The 22,710-nt window shown below is 41.0% G+C and overlaps 1 protein-coding gene across 1 annotated transcript in view; it reads right to left on the bottom strand.

Moving 5' to 3' along the window:
* suz12b (SUZ12 polycomb repressive complex 2 subunit b) overlaps positions 1-22,270 on the bottom strand; it is an 81,264-nt gene extending 58,994 nt beyond the window's left edge. Inside the window, exons 1-3 of the mRNA XM_073026455.1 lie at positions 22,015-22,270; positions 21,228-21,274; positions 20,873-20,937 (exon numbers count right to left, since the gene is read on the bottom strand). Coding sequence (XP_072882556.1) covers positions 20,873-20,937; positions 21,228-21,274; positions 22,015-22,114 — 212 coding nt within the window. The 5' untranslated portion in view covers positions 22,115-22,270. The remainder of the gene's footprint in view (positions 1-20,872; positions 20,938-21,227; positions 21,275-22,014) is intronic.
* Positions 22,271-22,710: the final 440 nt, after the last annotated feature.

Below are 22,710 nucleotides of genomic sequence, written 5' to 3' on the forward strand. Positions count from 1 at the left end.
GGAGACCATGCGGTGACTACCGCAGGCTGAATGAGGCTACAACACCGGACCGCTACCCTGTGCCGCACATACAGGATTTTGCAGCAAATCTGCAAGGCACACGGATCTTCTCTGAGGTAGACCTTGTCCGAGGATACCATCAAATCCCGATGCATTCGGATGACGTCCCCAAAACGGCACTCATCACACCGTTCGGCCTTTTCGAGTTCCTCCGCATGCCGTTCGACCTAAAGAATGCTGCACAGACGTTTCAGCGGTTAATGGACGCGGTGGGACGCGACCTGGACTTCGCTTTCATCTATTTGGATGACATCCTCATAGCCAGCAGTAGTCGTCAGGAGCATCTGTCTCACCTCTGTCAACTCTACGCCCGACTGAGTGAATATGGCCTAACAATCAACCCGGCCAAATGCCAGTTCGGGCTCAACACCACTGACTTCCTGGGCCACAGGATTACTAAAGATGGGGCAACCCCTCTGCCCGCCAAGGTAGACACGGTCCGCCATTTCCCCCGACCCAACACAATCAAAGGCCTTCAGGAATTCGTGGGTATGGTGAATTTCTACCACCGCTTCTTCCCTTCAGCAACCCGAATCATGCGCCCCCTGTTCACCCTGATGTCGGGTAAGGGCAAGGACATTACCTAGGACGAGGAGTCCGCCGCCGCTTTCATTAAAACCAAAGAAGCCTTGGCAAACGCCGCGATGCTAGTGCACCCCAGAACAGACGCCCCTACTGCCCTCACAGTGGACGCATCTAACAAAGCAGTCGGTGGAGTGCTGGAACAACTCATCGAGGGTCGCTGGCAACCCCTGCCGTTTTTCAGCAAACACCTACGACCACCCGAGCTCAAATAGAGTGCTTTCGACCGGGAACTGTTGGCGCTATACCTGGCAATCCGGCATTTCAGGTACTTCTTAGAAGGTAGGCCCTTCACCGCGTTCATGGACCACAAACCTCTTACCTTTGCGTTCATGAAAGCATCCGACCCCTGGTCGTCCCGCCAGCAGCAACATCTGTCCTACATCTCTGAATACACGACAGATCTCCGGTATGTCTTGGGAAAGGACAATGTCGTGGCGGACGCTCTCTCCAGACCTAATATCCAAGCCCTATACCCAGGGGGTAGATTATGAAGCGCTGGTGGAGGCGCAGCAGGCAGACGAGGAGATCCCTAGTTACAGAACCGCAGTCTCTGGTTTGCAGTTCCAGGACCTCCCCGTAGGCCCAGGTGAGAGGACCCTACTCTGTGACGTCACCACCGGCCAACCCCGCCCCGTCGTCCCGGCAGCCTGGCGGCGCGTTTTCAACTCCATTCACAACTTAGCGCACCCCTCCATCAGGTCAACCGTCCGGGTGGTAGCCAACAGGTTCGTTTGGCACGGACTCCGCAAGCAGGTCAGTGAATGGGCCAAAACGTGCATGCACTGCCAAACAGCCAAGGTGCAGCGGCACACCAAAGCCCTGCCGCAGCAGTTCCACCCCACCCACCGGCGTTTCGACCACATTCATGTGGATATTGTGGGCCCCTTGCCAGTGTTGCGCAAAGCGCAACACCTCCTGATTATCGTGGACTGGTTCACAAGATGGCCAGAGGCGATCCCGCTCACCGACACCACCTCCGAATCCTATGCCCCAGCACTGATTGCAACCTGGGTATCTCGCTTTGGTGTACCAGCCCACATTACCTCCGACAGAGGCGCCCAATTCACCTCCAGCCTGTGGTCAGCTATGGCCAGCCTTTTGGGGACACAGCTGCACCACACAACTGCCTACCACCCACAGTCAAACGGACTAGTGGAACGTTTCCACCGTCACCTGAAGTCGGCTCTCATGGCCCGCCTCAAAGGGCCTAACTGGGTGGACGAGCTTCCCTGGGTCCTGCTCAGAATCCGCACGGTGCCCAAAGAGGATCTGCACACCTCGTCGGCCGAGTTGGTGTACAGCGCACCCCTGGTCGTCCCAGGATAGAGTTCATACCAGCCCCAAGAGGGCAAGAGGAAGAACCCGCAACAGTCCTGGACAGACTACGCGAGAGGCTCAGTAACCTGGCCCCCATACCCACCTCACAGCATGGGCAGAACTCGACCTGCATACCCAACGACCTGCAAAACTGTAAGTTCGTTTTTGTATGACGGGGCGGACATCGGGCACCGCTACAGCGGCCCTACAAGGGGCCATTTACGGTGATCAGAAACAATGGGTCCACATTCGTGCTGAACATTGGGGGGGGAAAGGAGGTTTTCACAGTGGACCGACTCAAACCGGCCCATGTGGACTTGGCGCAGCCGGTCGAGATTCAGGCACTGCGGCGCAGAGGCAGAGCTCCCAAACAGGGACCGACTCAGACTGAGGACATTGGGGGGTGTATCGCCAGTTCTTGGGGGGGGGGGGAGGTTATGTGGCGACCCACTTCCCAGCACACTTGAAACGGCTCACGAAGTGGCGCACACCGGCATTGAAGCCGGTCCCAAAGAGGGCGCCAAGCCTGCTTCACCAGCAAGGGAAAAAGACCACGCGCGGGACGGGACTGTGAATATGCGCCCCCTACAGCATTCCTGCCCTCCCCGGGCGGGATCAGGAAGGCTTTAAAGCGTGGCCGCGAAGTTTGAATAAATCTCTTTTACAACTGCAGCTCACCAACTACGTGTCGTTCTTTCAGCGCTGCGTGTAGCACACCGCTACAAGGTTATAAAATTAATGAAAAGAAAATGCAGGTTATGTCCCTAAATTATACAGCATCCAAAAAACTGGAATCCAAAAAAGTTGGAAACTAAATAATTAAAATATTTAGGAATAACCTTGCCAAAAGAGTTTTCAATGTTGTCACAGGTAAATTATGGGTCATTCGTTTCAGAGATAAAAGCAGATATATATAGATGGAATCTTATCCCCTTTTTAGGTTTAAATTCAAGGACAAATACCATAAAAATTAATATTCTCCCTCGGTTACTTTGCTTTTTCTGGAATTTACCTGTGGAAGTAGACGATAATCAATTTAGGAAATGAGACAAATGGACTTCCTGCTTTATCTGGCAAGGAAAGAAACCTAGAACCCGATTTAATACCTTACAGTTAGGAAAGGAAGGAGAAGGTATGGCATTTCCTTGCTTGAGAAATTATTTTTACGCTTCACAGATAACCCCCCTATTGGTGTAATAGGGAATACAAGGCTAGATGGAAGGAAATAGAATTTGGACTGATTGACAGTTTTCCTCTAGAGGCCTCAATTGCAGACAAAGGATTGATGGCCCAATTGGAAAAGATTAAAAACAGCTGGATAAATCTCACATTAAAAGTATGGCAGCAGGTGACTAATTTATGTGAAAATTAAAACTTTTTAGATGGTGCGCTTATGATACCAAATTCTTTCCCAGCAGAGGAGATAAAAGATTTGAGCTATGGATAAAGTAAGGTCTTACAACCCACCTCTCATTCACACATAAAAGTGTATTACAAAGTTTTCAATCCCTGCAGGACAAACATGGCCTAAAACACAATGACTTTTTTTTTTAGGTACCTTCAAATACGACACTACTTTAACCACAGTTGTAGATGTACAGACTTATCAACAGCAGAATTAGAAATTTTCAAGATTCTGAATCGGCTTACAACTCAATACCAAGTAAATCAATTTCTTGGTTATATAATACCCTCTCTCATGCCAAAAATGAAAACATATTGTATATTAAAGAGAAGTGGGAGAAAGAAGCTGGGTTGGTACTTTCAGAGGAGCTTGGGGAAAAATATGCAGCTTTCAGTGGTCTTCAACTAACTCGTTGGTTTAGAGAGAACATTGCTGGAAAATTAAAGATACTTCAAGACCCCATACCAGAAAAATATAAAGACACAAACATGGCATGTTGGAGAAGATGTGGCTCCAAGGAGGCATATCTTTTCCATATTTTTTAGGATTGCACTAAATTAAGTTTATATTGGAAAGGTATTCACAGAACATTAGTTAAGGCATTTAAGATACAGATACCTCTGGTTTTTGTGACTCTCTATTTGGGGCATGTATTGCTTTCGGAACAGAAGAAAGATATAAAGTTGCTTCAGGCCCTTTTAACAACAAGTAAGAAATCAATCTCCAGAAAGTGGCTAAATCCAGTATTACCTACTTTAGAAGATTAGCATGAAATTATTTTGGAAATATTTAAAATTATTTGGAAATTATTTTGAAAAGATGACTTACTCCCTGAGAATTCAAGAAGAAAAATTTTATCAAATTTGGAATAAATGGATTGAATTTATAACCCCAAAGCGAGCAGACTAGATGATTCTCTTAATGGTTCATATTGCTTTCCTCATCAACATAGTAATAGTGCTCCCTTGGTTTGAAAGTTCACTGTTTTATTTCAGGAAAATGTGGAATCAACACCACAAGTAAAGAAAAAGTTTTGGGAAAAACAAGATAAATTGAAGTAAATAAGTATGCAGGAATTGGATAAGTATGTTTATGGTATGTTTAAACATGAACGTGTTAAGATACAAACACCTACGATGGAAGTTACATAGGATTACACACATTATTTTGGACAAGAAATGGACGAGAAGAGGTACATGGTAATTATCATTCAACCATTATTATTGCTATTTTTTAACAACTATTATTTAGTTTAATAGTGTGGAATTACAATTGCCCATAAATATCTATTTAAGTCCCCAATTATTTTTCTTCTATATCATCTCAGTGTGTACTTGTGAATGTATAAATATATATAGATTCATACAGATAAAAAATGGAAAAGGCTTTATATGTAAAAAAGTTTGTGTAATACTTGTGAATACCTTATCCAAATAAAAATAAAATTAAAAAAAAAATGTTTCAGAATCACCTCTCAAGACAGTGAGGTGGTGTCAGCTCTTCAGTGTCAACAAGCAGATAGTCAGCTACTTCTCCATGCTGCCCATGCCACAAGAGAGGGATACCAATCTGTAGTGATCTGCTCAGAAGACACAGATGTCTTTATCATGTCTTTATCATTTTGTGACAAGATTGAGGTCCCATTGTTCCAGAAGTGTAGCACTAGAACCCGTACAAGGCTTGCAGACATCAGGAAGGTTGCTGCCACTGTTGGTATAGAGGTTTGTAGGGCTCTCATCGGGTTGCACGCATAGACAGGATGTGACACTGTAAGCACTTTTGCAGGCAAAGGGAAGACAAGTGCCCCTAAAACTTCTGAGCAGCAACAAGGAATCTCAGGACACATTCTTAGAGTTGGGTCAGGAATGGGACCTCTCCCCAGAACTGATGGACAAACTGGAGGCCTTTACATGTCTCCTGTATGCCCCAAAAGCATCAATCACCAAGGTCAATGGGCTCAGGTATCATCTTTTCTGTGCCAAAAAAGGTGAAATCAAAAATCATCAACTCCCACCATGCAAGAACTGCTTAACAAAACATACACAAACAGCCAACTACTAGGTTGGTATATGGAGATGTTTGGAGAAGGACCACAAGTGCCAAGCCCTGTTGGCAAAGGCTGGAAGATGGAGAGAGAAAAGGAAGCTGAACAGTTGATGGTACACTGGATGGAAGGCCAGCCAGCACCTGATGCTATTCTGGATCTACTGGCCTGTAACTGTCCAAAAAAATGTTCACTCCCAAGATGTGTGTGTGTTGCAAACGGACTCAGGTATACTGACATGTGTAGACTGGCAGACTGTGCGAACCAGGCATCCACCTCAGAGAGTGTGGAAAAGTTCAGATGAAGATGTGGAAGACTTGGAAAATTATGATTATTAATAGGTTATGGAAGTATGGAAAACAAAGAATGGAAGCAGTCTTTGATTAAATATATTCATTTTACAACCAAATGGGGCCTAGGTTATGGCTGTGTGGAACCCCACATTTGAATTATTATAATGTAATTCTATATGCTATGACAAAAGCTAAAGATTGTTTTGATTTGATACAACAATATGGAAAATATCATGACATTGATAAAACTCCAGAAATCTCTCCAAATGAGGTTTTTTATCTTGGGGGGAGGGGTAACATTTTCTGCTGTACTAATGTTAATATGGAATATATACAAAAGTGATTATTTATTTGAATTCCTAAATAAATTATCTACAAATCCATGTGATTATATGTCCTAGGGTTTTCATTGACTTTTCTAAACTAAACAGACAAATATTTTTCTAAAAATGAAATTATTCACTCTACTGAAATGGGCACTGTACTGCGAGTGCCACCAATGACACAGTTTTCAACGTAGCATTTTATAACAACATTTGATGAAAAGTGCTTGAACTCAGCTATCATTGTGACAAATTTCAATGTTGAGGGATCACTGATGACAAAATACCACTAGGTTGAATATATATGTTGTACTTTATATTGGCCACTTTTCAGAAATGCTTATTTTAGGGTAGTGTAATAAAACGCACATAAAGCTACCACTGATGCAATGCTATCACATATTTTCTAACTCTAGAGATGTATACCTTGCCAAAAATCACTATAAGCATTATTCCCCTCAGATAGTACTGACCAACCCAACTGGCTCACAGACTCACACAACACGCTGGAGGAACTCAGCAGGTCGGGCAGCATCCATGGAAATGAACAGTCAACGTTTCGGGCCAAGATCTGACAAAGGTCTCGTTGACTGTTTGTTTCCATGGATGCTGCCCGACTTCCTGAGTTCCTCCAGTGTGTTGTGCGTGTTGCTTTGACCCCAGCATCTGCAGAGTATTTTGTGTTTATGGCTCACAGATTACTTCCTTTACCTCTAAATTATCAATTCAGTAATATCCTTACTTCCTCCTGTGCAAAACATTTTGGCATATCAGCGTTTATAGGTGCCATGTACAGTTTAGAAGATGCACTGTCTAAATACAATATTCAGTGATCTTCAGTGTATCACCCATACTTAAACAGAAAAGGACCACCTGCTTTGGTCTTTAGCCTCAAAACTATTCAAAACTCACATCATGCTGAAAATTGGGAAGTGCAGAGGTATGGTGATTGGGGGGGGGGGGGGGAGGGCAGAGAAACAATTAATCAGTTCTGCTTCTTCCTCTGCAACTGAAAGTAGGCTCAAGGCTGATTTATACTTCTGCGTAGTAGCCTACGCCGTAGCCTTCGTAAGTGGCCTGTGCCATTGTGAGCATTTACACCTGTGCATTGGTGTGTCTGTGTCGCTCCACAATTCACTGCCAAAACGCTAGTTGGCGGTGGGGTTTCTAATGGCGATTGAGCACATCATGTTGGAGTTGGAGCTAATAAATGTTGAACAAGGGTTACTTTTATTGAAATCACTGCAATGCAGAAAAGAGAGAAGACATCAGAGGAGATGGTGTGTACAACCACTGTGAACAGATTGAGGCAGAAGGAGGGTGAATTTTCTGTGCTTGTCCGGCCACTGAGTGACATGGACAAGGAAATGCATTTCAAACATTTTTGAATGTCAGCAGGTAGATTTAGTTCGTTGTCTCCAACCATTTATTTCGCATCAGTGTACGTACAGTATGCCTATAGACAGGAGGAAATGCGATGCTACCAAGTGGACCAATCACAGTTGTTGTGGTCTGTGTCGCCTTGACGCGCAGTTACATTTTTGGAGAGGTGCACGCCAGGCTATGGCGTAGGGTACAGCATAGGTTACGTGGCTACGCTGTGCCTATGTCGTTCATTTGTCGCAGAAGTACAAATCAGCCTTCAGAAACACTACTTGACTCCAGTCTATTTGCCAAACAACCCTCACTTGAATTAGCCATTAGAAATAAAATACTACAAAACTGCTGGCATAAAAGGTGCAATAGACAAAAAAAAACTGAGGATGGTGTAACGTGAAGAACTTGTTGATTTGAGCAGAAGCAACATTTTTGCATTGCTAACCTTCAAATGGAATTACCCTTGAAAACAAAGAGTATCTTGTGCTATTTGTCAACTGAAGCTTATTATGTTAATCCATGTCAGCCCAGGTTTGCACCTAATGGGCAAGACTCCTTGTACTGAACTGACAATGAGCAGCAACCAAAATATTACAAATATATGCAGTTGTTTTAGTCAAAGATATGCATAAATTTCAGTCTACAAATCATCATTGTGAATGCAGACAGCCTACAATAATCTTTTAAAAGCTGATTAACTCAATGATGAATACTTTCGTTCTCAGTAGCATAGAATGTCAGTTTAAGTTAGCCAGGAGAATATAACTGTCAATAATTAAACCATGATAGACCTGCAGCACAGATTAGTAACTTTCTCCAAGAAAACCTGAAAGCCATCAAACATCCACTTTCACCACAGATGGTACCCATAGGTGGCATCTACATGTGGCATTTTCTTAAGGCAGCAACATCTATCAATGGTACTCACCATCTGGGTCATACCACTTTCTTGCAGCTACCATTGGGCAGAGGTTTACAGAAGCCTGAAGTCCCACACCACCAGTTTCAAGAACAGCTACTTCCCTTCAACCATTCACAATGTGCACAATCCTCATCATTACTTCAGTAATAGCAACACCATACCCCTTTTGCACCACAGTGGACTTTTTGTTGTAATTGTGTTCTCTTATATAATTTTATAAACTTTATGCTAAATATGTTTTTCTAGTGAATGATGTGATTAATGTGCTATGTGCCTATGATGCTGCTGCAAGTTTTTCCACTGTACTCGTGCAATTGATGTAATTGTCAACGATAGACTCATTCAAATTTAAACTTATTCACAGTAACACCCCATCAATGCAATTTCACTCACAGTCATGATGAATATGTAGCTTATAAGCAAATACCTACCTTGTAGATCTGCTTAGATAGTATTTCCATAAAGTGTTTCAGCATTTATAAGAGGTTAACAATGTGTTGCACTTATTTGAATGCTTTGGGATTAACTTCCAATCCAATGCCACGGTTTTCTTCTCATTTTTCCAGCTAAAAGTCACTCACAGGAGTTGTAATTCATTTACTAAGCAGAACTTGAAAATAAAGACTGCTACTTGCTTCAATAGTGCAGATGCCATGGCTATTATGAGAGTGGAATTCATTCCCAAATTTACTCACTGAAATTGCTTTATCAGGTTTGTAACAGTGTTATTCCACTAGTGTTAAAATAATCACTTAAAGCAAGAATGAATCAAGCCATGCAATAGGGAGTGACAAAAATGAATCTGACAAAAGGTTTAGAGCACTTATATTTAGTATAAACAGCAAGTCAGATTGTAAAATAAACAAAAACCCTCTGGCACAGATTCTGGTCATAAATCCATACTTGGTGATAACTGACTTCAAGAGGAGCAAAGGCACTTAAGGCTAAAATAAAAATACAAGTTCCCATGCAACTTGAAAAAAGCTAGTGCACCAGACTCACTAGCTTGCTAGCAGAATTTAGAGATTTACTACCTACCTGCAGTGCAAACAGCACATATACAAATTCACAATATATGATGAGGCCATTGCACAGGATCGGAAAAAGCTGCAGAAGGTTGTAAGCTTAGACAGCTCCATCACAGGCACCAGCCTTCCCAGCATCCATGCCACCTTTAAAAGGCAATGTCTCAAAAAAAAAGGTGGAATCCATTAAAGTTCTCCATTACCCAGGGTAATCTCCCCTCTTCCATTAGATTTCTGAATGGACAATGAACCTCTCTTCTCTCCCCCCCCCCTCTCCTTTTGCACTGCTTATTATATACTTATAGTATATAAATTGATAGTTTGATGCATGCATTGCAATGTAGTGCTGCCATAAAACAACAAATTCTGTGGCATATGCTGGTGATGTTAAACTTGATTCTGAAAGGTTTGCAGACTGGAAGGTAACAAATATTCCACTATTTAGCAAAGATTCAGCAAGGAACTACAGACCCATTAACCTGACCTTAACATAAAAAATACCGGAATTATTAAAACAGCAAAGACATTTAGAGAATAGTAGGACTGGGTAGCCAACAAGTTACTTGTGAAATGGAAATCATGCTTATCAAACATGTTGAAGCTAGCAGAATAGATGAGGGTGAACCAGTTGTCTTATGTAGTTAGATTATGTAGTTAATCTTCAATAAAGTGCTACACAAAGGATAATTAAAATTGAAGTGCATCATAGCAGCATTGGTCCGGGGGTGAAACCAGTAGAATAAACCGGTCTTTTTCAGGCAGGAAAGATGTATCCAAGGGAGTGAAATAAGGATCAATGTTGAAGCCCATTTGGTCACAATCTGGATTAATCATCCGAACGAGATCATATGTCATCCAGGTTCCTTGTTGACAGCAGTGAGCAAAATGTAGGGAGGCTTAAAGGGGATAGTGACAGGTTAAGTGAATAATTATAATTGGAACATAATGTAGAAAAATGCAGAAGCATCTGATCTGGCAGAAAAGAAGAGGTGAGATTATAAAACGACAGATAGCAATTGTGTTCACATAAACATCTTGTTCCAATTACACAGAGCTTTGGCAAGACCACATCTGGATTAGTGTGTACAAGTCTGGTCTTCTTATCCAAGGGCAGATATTCTTCCACTTGAGACAGTTCAGTAGTTTGATTCCTAATACGGCAGGTTTGTCACAAAAGATTAAGCTGACTAGGTCTGTACTATGGTGCTTAGAAGAATAAGACAGTGTTACTAAAATGTAGAAAACATTAAAGAGCTTGACAGGGTAGATGAGAAGTTAACATTGTCTGGAATCAGAAGACGATCTCAAAAGTGGTTAACCATTCAGGATTGAGACAATAAATATCTGCCTCTGAGACTTGCTCATCAATAGCTTTCGAGGAAATCAAGGGATTTTGGTTAGTGCATGAAAAAGCAGCACTGAAGTAAACAAGAATGACTTTATTGAATGCCTTAAGCCTACTGAGAAAAGTTTACAAAGGATTTTTGGCTGTTACAATTAAACTTCTGACAGCAGCATTGACCAAGAAAGCTACAATCCAAAGAGCAAAAATAATTGCAGAGAAGCAAACATTGCTTCCAACAGAGCAGAAACCAGAGGACAAATATTTTTAAGTTCTGAGTAATGGGCAAAAACAACAAAAATATCATGAGCTTAAAAGAGAACCTCAATACCTAAAAAAAATTGGTGTAAAAATTAATTGGAGAAGAGTGGAAAAATATTTTGACTTGAGAATAAAATGCCAATAAGCAGGAACAGACCCAAAAAGAGCCAAATGCATTTTTTCTTCATCCATACAGAAAGTTTACAGACCTCTACTCTTCTCTCACTTTAACCAGTGATGAGAGATGAGAGAGAAATAAACACACAGCAACAATGAAAATGGAGGGATGTGACCACTGATGATGAAAGTACAGCAGACATTACTAAATTCCAAAACCAAAATTAGATGAAATTAACCTAAAAGAACAAGAACTTTAAAATGGAGACAGAAGAGACTGCAGATACCCGAATCTGGAACAAAAAGAAAACTCCAAGAGGAACTCAGAAGGTCAAACAGCACTTGTGGGTAAAAGGATCAGGTCAAGATGCTGCAATGGGATTTTGAAATAATTCAGAAACTGCAAGTACACAGCCACAGCAAACGGGAAATCCAACAGTGGAATTTAACAGTATGATCCAGTTATATAAAGCATTGATGAGACCATGTGAAGTATGATGTATAGTAATGGTCTGCTTATTTAATGATACTAATGGTTGGTAGCAATTCAGGGGTTTCTTGACATTGGTGGATTATCTTGGAGGAAGGATTAAGACAGGCTGGTAAAGGATGAAGTCTCCCAAACTGATTTTTAATAAATATGGAAACAACTCAATTATAAACCAGTGGCATTGTATCAGGATGACATTTTTTAATTACACAATCTAAATTCACAATTTGTGTGATATTAGTGGAATCTAATCAGTAAGACGATAAAACAGAAACTATGAGCTCACACAGTGTGTAATTGGCCCAATTAAATTGCCTACATGCTGAAAAAGGTGGGAAACCAGCAAGAAAAAAGAAGAAAGAAAAAACTCAATCAATACAGTCAGCCCTCCTTATTCGCGAGGGATTGGTTCCAGGAACTCCCGTGGATACCAAAATTCACGGATGCTCAAGTCCCTTATTTAACATGTATCAGTGTGGTCCTCTTTAGGACCCAGCGGAACCCCGGACTTTATTTAACATATTCAGTGCGGTGGACATTAGGACCTGGCATCGCAGCTCTGAATCTGCAATGTTTCTGTTCACGAAAATAATCATGATCGTGATTGAAAATAAGGTGTAAGTAATAAAGCGATCGGAAAGAGGTGAAACACCATCAGTCATTGGAAAAGCGTTAGGCTACAATCAGTCAACAATCAGAACAATTTTAATGGAGCATATGAAAGGCCCTGCCCCAATGAAAGCTACAATTGTTACTAAGCAACCCAGTGGTTAAATTATTGAAATATGTATGTTTCTTAAGTGTTTTATATGCATAGAAAGGTAAAATATGTACTATATACTAAGAAAATCGTTTGACTAACTGACACTAAATAATACCAGATGTACCTGTTCCGACTTCAAACCCGACTTAAAGACAGACTCAGGAACGGAACTCATTCATAACCCGGGGATGCCTGTACTTTTAAGTCATTTCTAGATTAGTTATAATACCTAATACAATGTAAATGCTATGTAAATAGTTATTATATCGTATTGTTTAGGGAATAATGACAAGAAAAAATAGTCTGTACATACTCAAGCAATGAGTGCTGCAGAGAGAACTTCCGGGTTTTCCCTATCCGCGGTTGGTTGAATCAGCGCATACGGAATCCACGAATAAGGAGGGCCAACTGCACATAATTAAGTTGTACTAAATTCTAAGAGCATTCAATGAAGGGGCAATGTAGCCTCCAACTATTCACTGAAGGAATGAATCATTTTGGACAGGCACTCACTTGACTGCAACATGAGTGGCAATGCATTTTAAGGGTCAGTGTTGGTATACAGCAAGATACCACAGACTGATTGCTGCAGGAATGCAACAGTTTTACTTTGCACTGACATAAAAGCTGTAGTGTCAAACACTAAATTTCATAAAACAGCAAGGTTTCCTAAAGGGAATATGATACTGCTAGAGAGGATACTACCCAATAGAGCTATTGACTAGTATCCTAGACTAGGAAATCTTCCTCTCACCTTCAAAACTTTCAAATGATAAAACAAATGTTCAGTTTAGAAAAATGTTACCATGATGTACATTGCTTTCCCAGAAGTTAATCACCATTCACAAACATTTCACTGAACTGAAAGCCTCTCTGCTACTCTACTTACATTTTTAATTAGTCTGACAAGGAGCATACATTTGCAAAACATCATTTTGCAATTAGAAATCACAGTAGCAATGTCCACATTGAACTACTGAATTGCAGAAAGATTTCAGATAACAAATGTAAATAACAACTTTATTAAATAATGCCATTGCACAATTAGAAAACAAGCTACTACCATTTGAAATTTAAATCTGGTAAGAACCAATGTAGGCACTTTCAAATGGGGTGTGTTGCCCTGATGCCCTGATAAATCCACATATATTGCACAACAAAATTTATGGATTAAACCAGCAGGTAACAAAAAAAACCACAAGATTTTGTTCAAAGATCTTTTAAAATGCACCGTGTGTGGACAAAATCATTCGTAGTGAAACACAAATTGCTAGTAAGAAACTTATATAATTTTAAAAAATAGAAATCTCATGCATTAAAATGATGGATGAATTGTGCGTAGACCTGCAAAATTGGTATGACAGTATGGTAGAGTATCAGTTAGCCAGCCTAACACTTTACAGCAACAGCAACTGGGTTCAATTTCCCACTGCCTGTGTTATGTGGAACCAGCAATAATAGATGTGGAACAGAGTCATGATATTATCGGAAAACAACAGTTTATTAACACTCAAGCAGAAACATAGAACATTAAACAAGCAACTAACTTAAAACGAAGTTACAGCACTATGTCTATAGCTCCCAAACGATCAAACTTAGAAACAATTCTTAACAGAGTCTTACTGGGGCACAGTCTCAGAATGTCAGTTCAGAAAGTTTCAGGGATTCACGGGGGAATTGATAGGAGAGACTTTTAGATTGAAGTGTAGCGAAGAGACGATCTTGAAGACAGAGATTCAAAATACAGCGAAGAAGTGAGTCTCGCAGAGATACGCCAGAAATGGCCACCGTACCTTTCCAAAAGCGATTCGGCAGACACACAGTACCCAAAAAATGAGAATTTCATCATGTAACTGACAGGAGACGTCCTTTTCCCAGGACTGGTCACTACACACCTGAGACCTTGCAGGGGTTTACCAAAGTGGGTGCCAAAAATCCACATTTGGATTATCCAGTTCCATGACATACGAAGTAACTCCAACAGTGATTTGCCACAGAGGTGCCTTCTTCAGTGAACTACCACACCCAGACAAGGGTTAACACACGCACGTGGTATTCACAAGGGTTTTCCTTTACCAGAGAACCCACTCCTGTGGATTAACTATGTGACAACCACACTTTCATATTCGAATGGAATCAAACTCACACTTATGGGCCAGTTGGAGAGAGTTCAAACAGTGATCTTTATCACTAGATTTCTTCTGTTTCAAACCTTTTCTCTCCCCTCTTCTCTGCAACTGCATCCAGCTGCAGCAACCGTGAGAGGCATTTATCAATACTCTGGATCGATCTCAACTTACCTATTTGGGCTACTTGGAGAGTTTAAACCAGCAACCCCACTCACTGGTGTCTTTCCGTGATCAAAACCATACTCGACTCTGCAGAGCAATCTGCGCTGCTCCTTTTATATTGCTGGGGTAGGTCATCGTGTGACACTCACAGAAACAAAGTCGTAGATTCCCAGTACATCACATACCGTCCCAAGAACTGATACTGGGATACATAACGCACAGATTCCCAGTACGTCACTAGGTTCCCAGGTGTTGAAACTGGGGTTCATAACACTTTCAACCACATGGGTTTCTTCCGGGTGCTCTGGTTTCTTCCCACATTCCAAAGACAGATTACCGAGGGTTAGTATGTTGTGGGCGTACTATACCGGCACCACACTTATGAGCTGGTCCCAGCACACTTTGCACTGTGTTGGTCATTGACACAAATGACACATTTCATGATACACTTCAACGTACATGTGACAAATAAAGCTAAGCTTCAGTGAAACATTTACAATACAGTAACAGTAGATACAGTACTTGGTGCTGTTGTGTGACACTGGCTAAACTCACAGGTTCTCTGACTGCATGGGTTCGTTTTGTTTTACATCCCAAAAACAACATGACACATTAACTGGTGTTATGACCCCAGCCCCCTCCTTTGTGAGAATCGCAAGAGCCCTAGTCAAGGGGGGGGTCAAATGACCCAAGAGGGGGAGAGACGTGTTGAATAGACACAGGAAAATGGGAGAGAGAGGGAGACGTGCGGAAGACCACGTTCCCCAGGAAGTAGAATAAAGTGACTCTGACTATTGTCTCAGGAAGACCACGTGTAAAGCCCTCGGGCAACGTGGGCTGGTTGAGAGAGAGATTGACACCGGCGATCCCGTGAGGAAGTATAAAGGAGGATCTGGGGGGGGGGACCCCTTCAGACGCACCAGAAGACACGCTAGAAATCCTGTGACAGCGTTTTGATAGCGACAGCCGGTGGTGGGGTTCGTGTGCGTCTTTTCCTTGCCTGGGATTGGCGACCCCACAACGGAAGAACGGCTTAGCTACAGGGGAGGCCACAGATGAGCGTTCATTCCCCCAACGAGGCTCCGACAAACCAAACTCCTCCAGGTTGGAAAACCGGTCGGGTAACTGTTTCATCCCATCTCTCTCTCTCTTTCTAACAAAAGTGCACCAACGCGACACCACAACGACGGCAGCTGGTGGAACTGCAGTGATCGTAAAAGACTTTTAGATATCCAGTAAACAATATATATCTACATTACCCCTAGACAACGATAGAGCTTATTTCTGATTGATTATTACTATACCTGTGCTTTAGATTGAGTTGCGACGACGTATATGATCTGAATGTTTTGTATTAACCATACGTTTGTGCCCCTTTATAAATAAAAACATTTGAAAATAGTAGCATCAGGCTTCAGCAGACCTATCTATCTTTGCTGATAAGTCACCCGGTTACTGGGGAACGTAACACTGGATACTGTAAACTGCTTTTATTGGGTGACAGGAACAAAATCATGACGAGTGACTGGGAATGACAGAAAACATTACAGTGAGATAAGTGGGGGAAATGAGAACTGAACCTCTTGTGTCTAAGGAAGCATGAAGGTCACTTGCAACCTTGTCCATAAAGGATTGCCAGTTTCCCCTTTATCTTTAAAATTTTGTTCTTACTTTCACAAAATTTATTATGCAGCTAAAATTCATTATTTTAGCTGTGGTGCAGAAAAAATGTTTAAAGTCACAATGTTTTATTTATGAGCAAGATTGTGTGTTCATTGGGACACAGGTTTCAGTCTTAAATTCATCAAAAAAGGGAAAAAAGGGCTTGGATTTAGTTTTGAGATACCTTTTCCTTCTGTACACCGAGAACAATTTGAAAGATGCAGGTGAAAAGCATGTGCAAATAAAACAAACTAAATACTAAGCCAATGTTAACATCAAATCAAAAAAATCTGAATACCTGGAGTTAAATACAGTATTGGATTCATATTCCATTGCAATACCAAGAATATTATACAGGTCTCCCCCGCAATCCGAAGGTAGAGTGTTCCTACGAAACCATTTGTAATCCAAAATGTCAATCGAAGAAGCAATTACCATTAACTTATATGGGAAAATTTTTTCAGCGTTCCCAGACACAAAAAAATAACCTACCAAATCAAAGCAAATAACACATAAAACCTAAAATAACACCAACATATAGTAAAAGTAGGAATGATATGATAAACTTTCACCCTATATAAAGTAGAAATATTACAGGTACGGTGTAGTTTCACTGATCAAACTCGGGAAGGCAGCGAGCCAAAATCGATTTGGAGGAAAATAAATATTGGACGTACATGCATACGCATGTGCACACAACTGCCCGCACAAGGCTTCACAGTCATTGTAGTCTTTCTCAGGGTAAATACACGTATAAAGTGGGCGTCTTATTTTTGTAAAAGTGAAAATCCTCTTTGGTCAGCGAATACAGGTACTAATGTAAGTCTTTCGTAACAACAAGTTGCCGTAAAGCGAACGTTCGAAAAGCAGGGGCCACCTGTACATGGACAGACTGATATCAAGCAGTATCATACCTAATTATCACAATTAAACATCAAAATCATGTCTTGGCTGAAATGCTTAAATCACCCAAAAAAGTTCAGCCAGGTCTGTCATTAAACAGAAGAGAGTCACCCAAATGAACAGTATAGTTCTGGGTATTTTGCAAAAGCACCCTTCTCCTCCTCAGATGTCATGTAAAAAATAAGATGTTTGTTTTCTAGCCAGTTGACATTAAATCCAAAGGAAAAAATATTGAATAATAGAACCTAGCAGTCATATTAAACTTCAGATAGGATTCCACATACACATCCCTCTTGTAATTACAGAAAACATGCTTGATTCCATTTAGGTTACCCACATTCAATTGAGATAGATTTAAATAGCAAATCTTACGAAAGATAACCACCAACACCTACTGTATCTAGAGTGCCTAACTGATGTTAAATAACTTTAAAGCTTAAATAAGGCAATGAAACATGCAGCAATTTAAAAATCCAAATGTCTTCCTGCAGAAATCTTTTAGTTTTGTCACACCTGCCATTTAAAAAACAGATATGGTCAAAAAAATTTCAAATTCAATTACTTTGCTGAAACAGCCTATTTTGGTTTGTTTACAAAACAAAGCTTTATTCAAAGCATGAATAGCCAATTTAAAAGTAGCAATATTATAATTTCTAAATACTGTACACCAATTATCAGTACAAATAGTCAAAACAAATTTTTTCCCAAACATTTCATTTACATTTCTATCAAAAGTTTTCATCAAGTGTCTTTTTCCAATGTATGTATGGCCCCCACTTACAGTGCATTACTTACATCTAAAGAAACTGAATTCAATATTTCATGATTCAAGAGCAGTAACTGGTCAAATTCTGATGAATCTCTAAAGCTTTAAAAATGTTATTACTAGTAGAAATATAGGTTGTGAAAAACTTAAGATTCAAATGCAACACCAATCCTAGATTTCCTACCCTTAAATTTTGGTTTGCGATAATATAATCTACTCCCCCTATGGGAAGAACATTAAGGGGTTTCAAGGAATCAAGTTAAAGAGGTAGAAGACAAACTCCTAAACATTTCTCCACACTTTCCAAAGAAACTGTTTATAGTCATCTAATTCCAGTAGGTATTCTCAAGATGCTACCAGTATGTTCCCCTTAAATTTTCTTTTGGGAAGTAGTGAGATGATGCTGGAGAGAGGATGTTGGAGAAAGAGGAAGCAGGGAAGAAAAGCACAAGCAATGGGGTAATTCACACATAAATCAAGTAGTTACAATATCTGTAACTATTTCTTGCATACTAAAAACTATTCTGCCTTGAAAATGGATATATGCAGTGCTATATAAGCTGTCCATGTACTTTGTGATCAAAGTCAATTTTACATGCTGCAATTTTAATTTTCCAGTTAAGGCAGATGAAAACAAGAGATAACATACCAAGAATAGTCTTTAATACAAACTGGTCATCAATTATATCTTTTCAGAAACAACTCTGCATAGTTTCACTTAAGATTCACATGGGAAAATGAAACCACGAGAATCCTTTGCAACATTTCATTTCACCTTAAATGTTACCTTTCTAATGTGCTATTGCCACTCAATCAGGTAACATCCGACTCATCTTTTTGTATTTGCACAAAGAAATTAGACTGACAAGCAAATGAGTCCTAGTGAGGTCAGGTGGAAACAAATACAAAGTTACCCAAGAACAGTGAATATTAAACTGATGAAGTGGAACAGATAACAAAATACCTCTAAAATGACAAACAAATAACGAGCAAACAAACCTCTGAAATATATTCTTCCACAAGAACGCATTAGATTGGGCAGGTACTATTCAGAAATTTATCCTGGAGTTTATTTCAAAGAACACAGGATAAACTCACTAGGGAAAAGCTAACATGATCCTTAACACAAATGAATAAATAATTGAAAAACTGGCATTATATAAACTCTGCAATGAGCTTTTCTAATTCATGTTTATTCTTCACTCACAACCAAAGGAATTAAATCATTTCAAGTTAATGATGTTGTAAGATAATATTACCAGACCCAAGTTTCTGCTCCCAACAGAGATGGTCCAGCAAACACAACTACTGTGAATACACACTGCTGTCAATTAACTTGAAAAACAAATCTAATCAATGTATCACTTAAAATACATTTGAATTATGACCTTCCTATTAATCCACATAAAAACAATGCCTTTGATACAAAATAAATCTTTCAGACTTTCTAAATAATGAATGTTTGCAAAGAACAGAGCATTAATGCCTATAAAAAGACCTCAAACGGTCATTATACCTACTAAATACTTTCGCAAGTTATATTAGGGGTAAATTCAAATATTGCCACAGGTGATCCTGGGAAATTCATGGAGAATTCATGGAGGTTTATTCCCAATATTATAGGTGAGTTTATTCACCTGCTATCATTTTATTTACAGGCAAAAGATGTTTCACCTGCCAAATCACAAAACATTCCCACAAAGATGAATCCAGGAATGTTTAGAGCATATTTGACACTTCAAAAGCCTTTCAACAAGAGATTACTGGTGAAATCAATCACCACCACCAACTAGTTTGTCAGCAGAACCTTCGGCTGCTCAAAAAAAACAAAATCAGGATCATGGTGAAGTGGGCACTAATGATCCACAATCAAAGGAACACACACACACACAATGTATAGCAAGCATCTTAAAGCACTTGTCTTCAAAAAAATCCTTCAATTCATTTGGAAGTCAGGCAAATTCAGCAATGGTGTCCTATCTCAGGCCAACATCTCCAAGTCTCACTCAACCAACCTCACAAGTCAGGTCTGATTATCCACGACAGACTCCCAAAACAAATTCTCTCCCTGGCTTTTGCCATAAACAATATCCAGTGTAAAAACAAATTTCCAGGAAGTAGCCCAAAATCTCCTTAGAGTGAAACATCACCCACACCTGGGAGTTCAAGACAAGTATCTCAGAAATCAAGATTATATATCACATCAAACCACCTGCATCTTCACAAGCACTGCCTCAAGGGATTTGTGCATCAAGACCCCTTTAATTTAATTAACATCCTTGATTAATAAACATCAGTTAAGAAACAGCCTTGACTAGGATATTGCACAATGGTGATTCTGTTTGTATCTGAAGATCTATGTTATTCAAACCATCACCATCCATTCATAATACACCATTTCTATTACAATATTCTTTCTCAAATACTTATGACAACAAATTGTCACAGTTAGGATTCCTCCAACTATTGGTTACTCGTGCATAATCATTTAAACAAAAATTTTCAACTCAGTTTAGAGAAGTCCATGCAAGGAAAGATGCAGTCTTCGAAAATACTTGAACAATTTAGTTTAGATAAATATCACTTCCACATTCAATTTTCTCCTTAAGAAAGGGACAACTCCAAAGTTAAGATTAATCAAGACTGCTTCAGTTAGATGTGAAAACAGCACATCCTCCCTGCATGTTTACTTAGAAACCTGTTTAGTCTTGTACTTTAAAAACAGATCCAGTTAACATTGAACTCTTCCTTTAAACGTGTCAATCACAACTGGTGTTTTTAAAATGTAAAAACCTGCAAATGCATGACAATTTATTAATGCTGAATGAACCAACAAAGCATGTTCTGCTTTCATTCAATACAAGTCTTAACCAACAAATAATGCTTGGTTTTCATTGTCTCAAGAATATTAGACCCCTTAAATTACCTTTTGGCGTTAGTTCTTGATAATCGATGTGACATGTAAGTGAGAGTTCTGTGCAAAAAGATGGGCTGAAAAACAGAACGGACTCATTAGTTTCTCTGTAGAATCGTTTCTGTGATCTGGGGGCTAGGAATAACTTTAATATTAAAATGATAACATATGTTAAGAGTAAATGTTTTATTCACACGGATCTGGTTTCAAACTGAAAGCAACTGTGACCCTGTTACCTGAAAAAATCGCTATGATCATCAATCAGGTGGAATTTAAGCAATCTGCACACCCTCTACCAAGTCACACACCCATCTCCCCAGCAAGCGACGGTACACCCGGATTTAGTGTTTTTTTTAATGACACTTACCGCTATGAGGTTCCTGGTTCGGAGAAATCTATAAATTTGAGTTGGCTCTGAGAAAATGAAAGGGAACGAATTAGTGTCACGGTCTCATCCAGCAAGTCTCTCTCTTCCACACCCCCTAATCTCTCCACAAGCCGACGGAGGATCCAGGAAACGCGAGAACTCCATCAAGAAGCCAAATGTAAAGTGGGGTTGCGCTCAAACGAATAATATTAAACATTTCTATACACTTTGCTATAAAAGGGGCGAAGGGGCGAAAAATGACTTTACAAATTAACGATTGTCACTTCACAACTGTTGAGCATTGCAGGTGTTGTTAAATGGTGTGAAAGCACTTTCAAAGCACATTACCACCCTACCATCCTCCTCCTCCACTCCCACACCTTGTGTTAATTTTATTCGAGAAGTGCAAATAATAGATAAAATATCACTAAAGTTGAAGATAACCTCTTCTCCCCCGTAACCGTGTCACCACTCTGAATCTCACCCGGGTCCCTAAGCCCACCACCCACCACAACCTGAAAATACCCACGGATTATCATTTACCCCTCTTCTACTTCAGCAAGGGGAGAGGAGGCGAGGGTAAGGGGAAAACTAGGTCAGAGAGCGCGGCCTAGTCAAGAGTCGGATCCCGGGGCCATCATTCTCACCGGATGCCGGTGACAGGAGGGGTGTGAAGCCTCCTCTCACCCCCTCCCTCCCTCCCACCCGCCATTTCATCCCGATAAGGTGTAATGATGAGCGAAGGAGGCGAGGAGCGCCCTGGGTGAGGCCGGCGGGGTGAACTTACTCTCGAAGGCCTGCAGGAAAAGCTCGTGGTCGGCCTGGATCTGGTCGATCTTGGGCTTCTTCACGGCGTTCTTACCCCCGACGTGTTTGTGAGGAGCCATGGTCGAAGAGGCGGCTCGGGGAATAGGGCGCGGGAGGTTGCCTCCGAAAGGCGGCCGGCTAACGGGAGGAGGGGCAGCGGCAGGCAGGGAGGGAGAAAAAATCCTTCGCTTCCCCCGAACTCCCAGTAGAAAGCACCGCCGGGCTCAACCTCACCTCGGCGGCCTCCCTGCCCGGAGATCCCGCCCTCTCGCCTCTCATTGGTGCCCACCCTGCCGGCGGCCGGCACTCCCTTGCTCGCCATTGGCCGCCAGGTCGCGCCGCTCAAGTCGAACTTCCGTTATCAGGTTTGGTTTGACGGGCGCCAAGGGTTTTTTTTGCCGCTCGCTCGGCTTGAACGGTTTTCGCGGGAAAGGCGCGCGGTGCAGGATGGGTGAAGGGGGCGGGGTCAATGATGGGGTAATGGGTCAGTTCTCATTCGTTGCACATCTTCCAGATACTTAAATGTATTCATAACTTCATCCTGTAAACAGTGTGAAGATAGTCAGATGGTGAAAGTTAATATCAGAGAATATATGCAGCATACAACCTGAAATTCTTACTCTTCACAGACATCCACGAAACAAATATAACCCCAAATAATTAACGGCAGAAAACA

The sequence above is a fragment of the Hemitrygon akajei genome, chromosome 22 (genome assembly GCF_048418815.1).
Source record: "Hemitrygon akajei chromosome 22, sHemAka1.3, whole genome shotgun sequence".
Taxonomy (NCBI): domain Eukaryota; kingdom Metazoa; phylum Chordata; class Chondrichthyes; order Myliobatiformes; family Dasyatidae; genus Hemitrygon; species Hemitrygon akajei.